The sequence below is a fragment of the Numenius arquata genome, chromosome Z (genome assembly GCF_964106895.1).
Source record: "Numenius arquata chromosome Z, bNumArq3.hap1.1, whole genome shotgun sequence".
Classification (NCBI taxonomy): Eukaryota; Metazoa; Chordata; class Aves; order Charadriiformes; family Scolopacidae; genus Numenius; species Numenius arquata.
Window position 1 is genome coordinate 48287950 of NC_133616.1, and position 11424 is coordinate 48299373.

Here is an 11424-nt window from a genome sequence, read left to right on the forward strand (position 1 = left end):
GCAAGGAAGAACAACCACAAAAGCGGATCTCTCCAGGAAAAGTGCCGCCCCAGTTTCCAATGTGCAGTTCCCCAGACAGAATAGAAGGCCTGAGCCTACTTCTGATCCCCTTGAAGGAACTTCCAGAGCATTTCTGCAAGAGGTGAGTAACGGATACTATGACCAGTATTAGAGGGGCCCTGCCTCCAGCCAGGTGGGGGAAGGGGACAACCGGGTTTATTGGACAGCGTGGATTCGATGGCCTGGCACATCAGAGCCACAGGAGTATAGAGCTTTAGTGGACACAGGTGCACAGTGTACCCTAATACCATCAAGCTATAGAGGGACAGAACCCATTTGTATTTCTGGAGTGACAGGGGGATCCCAAGAGTTGACTGTGCTGGAAGCTGAAGTGAGCCTAACTGGGAATGAGTGGCAAAAGCATCCCATTGTGACTGGTCCAGACGCTCCATGCATCCTTGGTACAGATTATCTCAGGAGAGGGTATTTTAAGGACCCAAAAGCCTACTGGTGGGCTTTTGGCATAGCTGCCTTGGAGGCGGAAGAAGTTAAATGGTTGTCTGCCTTGCCTGGTCTCTCAGAGGATCCTTCTGTTGTGGGGTTGTTGAGGGTCGAAGAACAACAGGTGCCAGTCGCTACCACAACAGTTCATCGGCGGCAGTATTGAACTAACCGAGATTCTCTGATCCCCATCCATAAGCTGATTCGTCAACTAGAGATTCAAGGAGTGATCAGCAAGACTCGCTCGCCCATTAACAGTCCCATATGGCCAGTGCGGAAATCTAATGGAGAATGGAGGCTAACTGTGGACTATCATGGCCTTAATGAAGTCACGCCACCACTGAGTGCTGCTGTGCTGGACATGTTAGAACTTCAATACGAACTGGAGTCCAAGGCAGCCAAATGGTATGCCACAATTGATATCGCTAATGCATTTTTCTCAATCCCTCTGGCAGCAGAGTGCAGATCACAGTTCGCTTTCACTTGGAGAGGTGTCCAGTACACCTGGAACTGACTGCCCCAGGGGTGGAAACATAGCCCCACCATTTGGCATGGACTGATCCAGACTGCACTGGAACAGGGTGAAGCTCCGGAACATCTGCAGTACGTTGACGACATCATCGTATGGAGCAACACAGCAGAAGAAGTTTTTGAGAAGGGGAATAAAATAATTCAAATCCTTTTGAAAGCTGGTTTTGCCATAAGATGAAGTAAGGTCAAGAGACTGGCACAGGAGATCCAGTTTTTAGGAGTAAAATGGCAAGATGGACGCCGTCAGATCCCAATGGACATGATCAATAAAATAGCAGCTATGTCTCCACCAACTAGTAAAAAGGAAGCACAAGCTTTCCTGGGCATTGTGGGTTTTTGGAGGATGCATATCCCAGATTACAATCTGATTGTGAGCCCTCTGTATCAGGTAACCCAGAAGAAGAACGATTTTAAATGGGGTCCTGAGCAGCGACAAGCTTTTGGACAAATTAAACAGGAAATAGTCCATGCAGTAGCTCTGGGGCCAGTCCGGGCAGGACAAGATGTTAAAAACGTGCTCTACACCGCAGCTGGGGAGAATGGCCCTACTTGGAGCCTTTGGCAGAAAGCACCAGGGGAGTCACGCAGTCGACCCCTAGGGTTTTGGAGTCGGGCATACAGAGGATCCGAAGCCCACTATACTCTGACAGAAAAGGAGATATTGGCAGCATATGAAGGGGTTCGAGCTGCTTCAGAAGTGGTTGGTACAGAAGCACAGCTCCTCTTGGCACCTTGGCTGCCAGTGCTGGGTTCGATGTTCAAAGAAGGGGTCCCTGCTACACATCATGCAACGGATGCTGCATGGAGTAAGTGGATTGCATTGATCACACAGCAAACTCGAGTGGGAAACCCCAGTCGCCCAGGAATTCTAGAGGTGATTATGGACTGGCCAGAAGGCAAGGATTTTGGAATGTCACCGGAGGAGGAGGGAGGAGGTGATGTGTGCAGAAGAGGCTCCACCGTATAATGAACTACCAAAAAATGAGAAGAGATATCCCCTGTTCGCTGATGGGTCCTGCCAGATTGTGGGAAAGCATAGAGAGTGGAAGGCTGCCATGTTGACGTGCAGAAAGCAGACTCCACAACCTGTGGGGTTGTAAAGTAGGTATGTTTATTCAGCGCCGGGCAGCACGGGGGGTCACCCCACCAAAATCGTGCGCGCCCACCGCGGCAGTTAGCTTAGGATTTATACAATCACATCTTACATATTCAAGGAGCGCCTATACATATCCATAACCTTTCCCCGAAAAGGCGGTCTTTATTACAATGAGTTACGAGAAATCATTTCCATGGTCTCTGCCTTTAACTCCTCCCCATTGCACATGTGCAGTGTCTCCTGGTGGTCGTGGGCTGGGGTCTCAGTGATGAAAGCCATGTCTTCCTCGCTGTGTACCTCTCGCTTTTAATGTTAATGTGTTGCTCCAGGCCACGGGGTTGGGAAACCAGATGATCACTCTGTATACCAATTGTTCCCTTATCTCCCATCGAGGCCCATGTGACCACTTTATGGTTTCAACACATCCTTTCTTTTGCCTAAATACCTTATCAATGGCTTAAGGTGATGGATACACAGCCTAAACCAAGCAATGGCCCTGCCATTAACCCTTCAGTGTTATCTCCCTTATCAATCCCCCCTTTTCTAAGAGATTAGTAAATTCTTTTACTTATTCCTACAGCATATTTTCTTTCTCTAAGCGTTTCTTAAAATATTTTCCTGACTCGACTTTTTGTCGAAGCTGATGCTTCTTCCAAAGCTCATAATCACTTGTGGTTCCTTTTGCACAGCACATAAACCATCTAAGTAAAGTGCAAATCATAATCCCTAAGACTATCATTGTAATTAATAATACAAACAGCTGTTTCAACCAAGCAAAGTCAGGCAGCCACGAGGTCAATTTTTTCCAAAGATCAGAAAAACCAAGTGAAGTATCATCTTGAGATACTTGATGTTGTACCCTTGACTGTTGCCAAATTTGAGCAATGTCCGTTTCAACTCTTTTCTCTTGATTTATATATGGGCAGCAACTCTGGTTTATTATTAAGCAAACTCCTCCCTCCTTTGCCGTAATCAAATCTAGGGCCATACGATTTTGCAAAACCACTTTACCAAGAGAAGATACTTCAGTTTGTAGTCCCTGGATAGCATCCACAGTAAGATTCTCAATTTTCTTCATGGTGGCTGAGATGTTCACTATAGCCTTTTCTAATTCACTTACTCCTAACTGGGGAAAAAGCCATCTCACAGAACTATGGAAAGCTGATGGCCTCTCTGCGAGGGGATTATTCGGGATCCCACATACTTTCCGCCAGTGTGTCCGCATAATCCCTGGAGGAGGGTGCGAGTGATTATATACTTTATTTTGGGGAACCACGTACCCCAGTGTGCAGACCCCATCCCAGTAGTTAGGTAAGGATTTCCTAGCACGCCCATCTCCACATAGCCACCAGAGTTCGTCGGGAATACAGCTATAGGAATAATTGAGCCATAATCCCATTGTTATTGCTTGAGGACATCCGCCATGGCTGTCATTAATATCCTTCCCTCTTTCACATATAGTCCCATTAAGATCTGCTGTTAAATTGAGATTAAAAACTCCAACCTTTGGGGCAGTATTATTACGCCTCTTTATGAATATTGGCTTCTCCAATATCTGCAGATCGAATTTGAGTGGGTGAACACTATTATTCCCACATGTGTATTTTGGGACTTCGTGACCTTTAGGGGGTATTGGAGTCTGGAAGCCCCAGCAAAGAGTCTCACCAGTAGGGAGACGGGATTGGTATTGACCTGGGGCACAGCCACCTTCTATATTCCATAGGAGGTTTTTCCCTGTAGGTAAAGCGGAATTATTTAGATTGTCATATGGCCAGCTCCAATTTGCGTAAGAGACTGGTATTCCAAGGAGGGGGAGTTCTAAATTTCCCTTGGGAAGGGCTGTGCATACCCAGCAATTGGAGAGGTTCAGACTATCTGCTACAGATTTGGTCATTTGTATATATGAGTTACTATGTCAGTGAGAAAAATAGTTTTCCCGGTTGGGCTTGCGTGACCTTCCATGGAGATTTATGTGCCTTTTTCACTCTGGTGTGGTGGATCCAGGCGCTCTGCTCCTTGATCTTGATTGCTGTGAAGGAGGTGAGTAGTACCTGGAAAGGTCCTTCCCACTGCGGCTCCAAAGCTTTTTCTGTAAGAGACTTTACATATACATAGTCTCCAGGTTGTATGTTATGTACAGGCCCATCCAAACCCCTACTTCGAGTCCCAACCACGTGTTTCTCAATTTTGCTGGGTTGTCTGCTTAATGCCACCATGTAGGAAGTCATGATTTCATCCCCAGCTTGTGTGGACATTCCTTTCTATATTCCATAGGATCGCCCATACAAGATTTCAAAAGGGCTCAGCCCTTCCTTCGCTCTTGGTCTAGTTCGTATGCGCAGGAGAGCCAAGGGAAGGGACTGAGGCCAGGCCAAGTTCGTTTCCTGCCCCAATTTCACAATCTGCTGTTTGATTAGGTGGTTCATTTTTTCTACTTGGCCACTCGACTGAGGGCGATATGGGGTATGAAGCTGCCAATCTATACCCAAACGGCAGCTAATTTTTGTACAATTTTTGAGACGAAATGTGATCCTCTATCAGAGGATATGGTTGCTGGAACCCCAAAGCGTGGTATTATTTCCTGTATTAATGTTCTGGCTACCTCCCGAGCCTTGGCTGTCCTGGTAGGGAATGCCTCTGGCCAACCTGAAAAGGTATCAGTTAATACTAATAAATATCGATACCCCCATTTTCTTGGGAGTTCTGAAAAATCAATCTGCCATTGCTGCCCAGGCCCATTGCCCTTCCCAATTTGGCCCATTTCTGGTTTGGGGGTATTTTGGGATTAGTCTGGAGGCAAAGATCGCACTGCTGAGTCACTTGTCTCACAATGGTGTATAAATTTCTAGCTACAGTTTCCCTAATTAGTTGTTTATATAGTGCCTCTGCCCCCCAATGCCTCTTTCTATGTTCTTCCCTTATCAGAGACCATACTAGATAAGAGGGAAAGATTAGTTTCCCTTGTGGGGTGAGAGCCCATCCCTCCTCGTTATATGATCCTTCTAGATCTGTGATAAGCTTCTGATCTTCCTTGGTATATTCTGGCTTACCTTCTAGGGAAATTTGCCTGTCAGGGATCAAAGCCCCTTCTGTTTTTACCTTTGCTTTGGCTACCTGTTTTGCCTCTGTCCGCCAGCTCATTTCCTCTTTCCAACTCCGAGTTTGCTTTCTGGTGTGCCTTAATGTGCATGACCGCCACTTTCTCAGGGAGTTCGACTACCTCCAGCAGTTTCAGGATCTCCTCTGCATGCTTGATGTTTTTGCCCTCTGAGTTCAATAATCCTCTCTCCTTCCAGATTGCTCCATGAGCATATATGACTCCAAAGGCGTATTTCGAGTCTGTCAATTATTTCTGCCTTCTGTGCCAAGGTATTAATGGGCAAAGGCCCTGACTCTGTTACTTCCTGACTGGTGGTAATGGCATATCCGGCATGCCTTTTACCGCTTAGGACATAGCTGCTTCCATCCGTGAACCAGTTTTCCATGTTTTCCATAGGACTGTCTCTCAGGTCTGAACGGCTCAAATATGTTGCTTCGATGGCCTCCAGACAGTTGTGATGTACTGGCTCTCCTGTGTTTCCACTGAGGAAAGAGGCTGGATTGACAATGTTAGTGAGCCTGACATCTCAAGGATCTTTGTGGGGAGAGCCACTGTCCGCCTTTCACTTCTAATACTGTATGGGACACCAACACAGTCATTTTCTGGCCCAGGGTGAATTTTTGGGCTGCCTGGATGTTTAGTACTACAGCTGCGACCGCTTGCAAGCATGCAGGCCAACCCTTTGCAGTTGCGTCCAAAAGTAGGCAACTGCTCGTCGATACGGGCTCAGATCTTGTGCTAGTATTCCCAGGGCAATCCCCTGCTTCTCGTGAGAAAAAAGAAAAAAAAACCAGTTTACTCACATCTGGGAGTCCTAAGGCTGGGGGCGACATCAGGGCCTTTTTTGCAACTCAAAGGCCTGTCCATTCAAGGTGTTACAGGGTTTTAGTCAGCACCACCCAGTCATCCCCAGGAAAGTTCGTAACTCTTTCAATCTCTCTTTTCAGGCCTGTCCCAAAGTCCTTTGTGCAGCACTGATTTCATAGCCCAGATAAATCACCTTATGCTGCATTACTTGGGCCTTCTTCTTGGATACCCAGTATCCCTGGAGCCCCAAAAAGTTTAGCAGACTCACCGTCCAGGCCATAGAAGCATCCTTTGTCTTGGTGGCAATCAGGATATCGTCCACATATTGTAACAGTTTCACCTCCTCAGGCGGGGCTTCCCAGGACTCAAGATCTTTTGCGAGTTGGTTACCAAATATAGTAGGGATGTTTTTGAACCCTTGTGGTAACACTGTCTGAGTTTTACGTCCGCTTCTGGGATCTTCCCATTCAAATGCAACTATTTTCTGGCTGGCGGCTGTCGTCCTTCCTTGAGTCTGACCTCAACAGGTGGAGCATTTTTTGCTTTCCCAGGCACATTGGTGGCCCATACCCCGGGGTATACCTGGTTCATGATTTCTTCACTGATTTTTCCTTCTGTGGGAACACAGCTAGGGATAAACTCATTATTTGGATATACTGCTGGTCATTTACCTCCAGAGTAATCTCTCCCTTTTTAAATTTAATTATTGCACCCAATTGTCCCAACAAATCTCTCCCCAAAAGTGCTTTCGGGGAGTTGGGCATGTACAGGAATCTGTGGACACCCCATTGTTTTATCTCAGAGGTTCACAAAAATATGCCTTTTCACTTTGGCCAGTTGCCCCTTTTACCATGATATAGTCATTTCCCAGGGGCATCAGAGCTTGGTTTAAAACCGAATACGTTGTCCCTGTATCAACCAGAAATTCCACCTCCTTTTGCTCTTTCCCTAGCTTCATTATAACCAGTGGATCCGCTCCGGTGGATTTCCCAGATCCCCGTCAGTCTTTCTTCTGCAGCTTTTGCAGCTTGTGCCTAATATCTCCTGTAGACTGACCTAAGAATAAAGAAACTAGTTGCTGTATTCCTACCTCTGACCCAGGATCCAGCGGTGTGTTACGGTGCATTACGTCCCTTAGTCGATCCAAGAATTCGGATGGTGACTCGGAAAGACCTTGTCTAATTGCATATAATGCTGACCAATTTATGGTTTTGGGAATGGCCCTCTCCATTTCTTTTGAAATCGAGCCCTGGTATGCCTGCAGTTTTCTATATCGGCAGACCTGTTTGCATCCCATTTGAAGGGGGAGGTATTCTTTAACATCTCCTCCTGTAGTTTTATAATGATCCTCAGCCAAATCCCCTGCAGTTTTTAAAATTAATTGTTTTTCCATCTCAGTCATATATTCTAATAATAACTGTAAAATGTTTGGTTACACTTACCAGATCATTCCTGTAATCCTTGGCAACCCCTTTCCATGCCTCTAAATCGGTGGTGGAAAAAGGTACCTTGATTAGCATTGTCCCGCCATCTGGCCCTACTGCCTCTCGGAGAGGTGCCTGTAAGACTGTTAGGGTAGACTTTTTCTAGTACGGAAGGATACAGGGCTGTCCGGGGGAGTGGAGGTTCTGTCCGAGTCCACATCCTGTTTCTGTGATCGAGGGGGAGGCTTAAGCAAATCAATTAGATCTTGTTCTGATGCCCGGTGCATTTTATTTACTCTAGTGCACCTTTGTCCAATACTACATGCCGAGCAACACTGCCTCAGTTTACCTTTAAGTTCTTTGTTATTTTCCCACTCGAGGGCGAGTACCATAGGGTCCTGTGGCGGCACATTCCACAGTCCCTTTGCCACTCCGGGTGATTTCGGAGGGTGAAAAACGTGTCTGCATATGACACTTCATCCCATTTTCCTTCCCTCCTTAAAAATGACATTAATTGCAGGATGGTGTTATAATCGATTGACCCATAAAGTGGCCACTTAACTCCATCTTCCAGCTTATAAATCGGCCACCATTGATTGCAATATTTAATGAGAGTCTTCTTATTCTCTGTACCCCCAGTTCCAACAATGTTCCTCCAGTGTGTCAATATACAACCAAGGGGGCTTTTCCTTAAAATACCTTTATTCTGAGTGTTACCCATCTCTCCAGATTGTTTCTTGTTAGCTATTGTACTTCGTTTTAATTTCCACGTGAACCTTTCCTCACAGGTCCTTACAGTCTTCTCTCAATCTTCTTCCCAAACGTCCCAGTCTTCAGGGATTAAAGTTTTCTTCCCACATATAAACTTTACTACTTTGGACGCTTGATGGGCCCTTTCCCAATCATAAAACCGTGGGATTAGAGGAGAGCATTTGGGACACTCAGCTCTCCGCCTCCTAGATAAACAATACCAATTTTTCTCACAAGATTTACATTTCAACAGGACCCAAGCTGAATGCCAAAATTCAGGTAATTTGTTAGTAAGCCCACACACAAAACAAGGTGTCACCCCCACGTGTCCGTCAATTTGGGGGTTTAGAAAGGTATCTGGGACAGGTTGTTCCCAGTCTAGGGCCACTGTTTGTCCGGCAGGTGTTAAATACACTCCTTCTAAATAAATTCGTCCCTCTCCCCTCCTTATCCAGTCCCCTCCTTCATTTAAATATTCCCAAGATTCAAGCCCAAACCACCGAAGGAGTGACTCTCCCTGTCCGGCCACTTTGATGATCAGCCAGACCCCCGATACTTAGGAGATGGACTAAATATCACAAGCAGCCCAACTTACATATATCAAGACATTTACAAATTTTTACAGACATTTCAGGCGCTTTGTCCGTCTCTGGCCGTGTTCCTCGCGGAGTCACGGAACCGCAAATTGGGACTCCCACTCGCTTCACAGCAGCGCTGTGTCTCAAACACACGCATCCACACACAAATGCTCTTAACATAAAATACCCGGGCATTTACAAATAAAACATACAATCATCACTCCAGTTGGTATCCCTCCAGCAGCTGCAGATGTTATTCAAGTACTTGTATCACAACTCTGAGGCCCGCTTACCCTTCTCCTGCTTCTTATACAGTCATTAGCGGGTCCTTCCTGGCTCCCGATACTGGGATGCAGTGGTGACCTCGGATTTGCTCGATCTACCCCCAAGATTGCTAGCGGCCACTCTATCGGTCAGCAAATCCCCTACTTCCATACAGGGTACCCTCCTTCCATACGGGGACTATGCCGCACGCCAGACGTCTCTGCGCGATTTACCGGCGGCCCCGGCCAAGCGTGGGCGTCCCCTACGACTTACTGGCCCCCCTTAAACATACCGTTTATCTGCGGCTTCAGGAGGTTGTTGTCTACTCCCGCGGTGAGCGGCTGGGAGTGGAGGCTCCTCCGAGGAAAGTGCTCCGGGCGCGCCTAGGGGCGTCCGCTCCGCAGTCGATCCCGCAGCCGAGCAGAGTGCCTCCTGGCTGGCTCGCCAAACTGACGTGCGGAAAGCAGACTCCACAACCTGTGGGGTTGTAAAGTAGGTATGTTTATTCAGCGCCGGGCAGCACGGGGGGTCACCCCACCAAAATCGTGCGCGCCCACCGCGGCAGTTAGCTTAGGATTTATACAATCAGATCTTACATATTCAAGGAGCGCCTATACATATCCATAACCTTTCCCCGAAAAGGCGGTCTTTATTACAATGAGTTACGAGAAATCATTTCCATGGTCTCCGCCTTTAACTCCTCCCCATTGCACATGTGCAGTGTCTCCTGGTGGTCGTGGGCTGGGGTCTCAGCGATGAAGGCCATGTCTTCCTCGCTGTGCACCTCTCGCTTTTAATGTTAATGTGTTGCTCCAGGCCACGGGGTTGGGAAACCAGATGATCACTCTGTATACCAATTGTTCCCTTATCTCCCATCGAGGCCCATGTGACCACTTTATGGTTTCAACGCATCCTTTCTTTTGCCTAAATACCTTATCAATGGCTTAAGGTGATGGATACACAGCCTAAACCAAGCAATGGCCCTGCCATTAACCCTTGAGTATTATCTCCCTTATCAATGTGGAGTCCTACAAGATGAGTTGCAGAAGCCACTGAAGGACAAGGTGAATCAAGCCAGTTTGCAGAGGTGAAAGCAATTCAGCTGGCTTTGGACATTGCTGAGCGGGAAAAATGGCCAGTACTTTATCTCTACACTGATTCATGGATGGTAGCAAATGTCTTGTGGGGGTGGTTACGGCAGTAGAAGCACAGCAGTTGGCAGCGCAGAGGCAAACCTATCTGGGCTGCTGAATTGTGGCAAGATACTGCTGCCCGGGTAGAGAATCTGGTTGTGAAAGTACGTCATGTAGATGCCCATGTATGCAAGAGCCGGGCCACTGAGGAACATCAGAACAACCAGCAAGTGGATCAGGCTGCTAAGATTGAAGTGGCTGAGGTAGATCTGGACTGGCAACATAAGGGTGAATTATTCATAGCTCGATGGGCCCATGACTCCTCAGGCCATCAAGGAAGAGATGCTACATATAGATGGGCTCGTGACCGAGGGGTGGATTTGACCATGGACACTATTGCACAGGTCATCCATGAATGTGAGACATGTGCTGCAATCAAGCAAGCCAAGCGATTAAAGCCTCTTTGGTATGGAGGACGATGGCTGAAATACAAATATGGGGAGGCGTGGCAGATCCATTATATTACACTCCCACAAACCCGTCAAGGCAAGCGCCATGTGCTCACAATGGTGGAAGCAACCACTGGATGGCTGGAAACATACCCCGTGCCCCATGCCACCGCCCGGAACACCATCCTGGGCCTTGAAAAACAAGTCCTGTGGTGACATGGCACCCCAGAGAGAATTGAGTTGGACAACGGGACTCATTTCCGAAACAGCCTCATTGACACCTGGGCCAAAGAGCATGGTATTGAATGAGTCTATCACATTCCTTATCATGCACCAGCCTCTGGGAAGATAGAACAGTAAAATGGACTGTTAAAAACTGCACTGAAAGCAATGGGTGGTGGAACTTTAAAAAATTGGGATACACATTTAGCAAAGGCTACCTGGCTAGTTAACACCCGGGGGTCTACCAACCGAGCTGGCCCTGCCCAGTCAAAACCTCCACGTACTGTGGAGGGAGACAAAGTCCCTGTAGCGCACATGAAGAATATGTTAGGGAAGACAGTCTGGGTTAGTCCTGCCTCAGGCAAAGGCAAACCCATCCATGGGATTGCCTTTGCTCAAGGACCTGGGTGCACTTGGTGGGTGATGCGGAAGGATGGGGAAGTTCGATGTGTACCACCCGGGCCCCTGATTTTGGGCGAGAATAGCCAGTGAATGAAACTGTATAATGTTAATTGCTAAATGACCCTGCCACTGTACGTCTCATTTCTGTAACTGCTATTGATTGTACT

At 47.3% G+C, this 11424-nt stretch overlaps 1 protein-coding gene across 1 annotated transcript; it reads right to left on the reverse strand.

Moving 5' to 3' along the window:
* Positions 1–2702: 2702 nt before the first annotated feature.
* On the reverse strand, positions 2703–3527 carry LOC141477282 (syncytin-2-like). Its single transcript, XM_074166383.1, has one exon. It carries the CDS (start codon positions 3525–3527, stop codon positions 2703–2705), a length of 825 nt encoding a protein of 274 aa, XP_074022484.1.
* Between the last annotated feature and the right edge of the window lie 7897 nt (positions 3528–11424).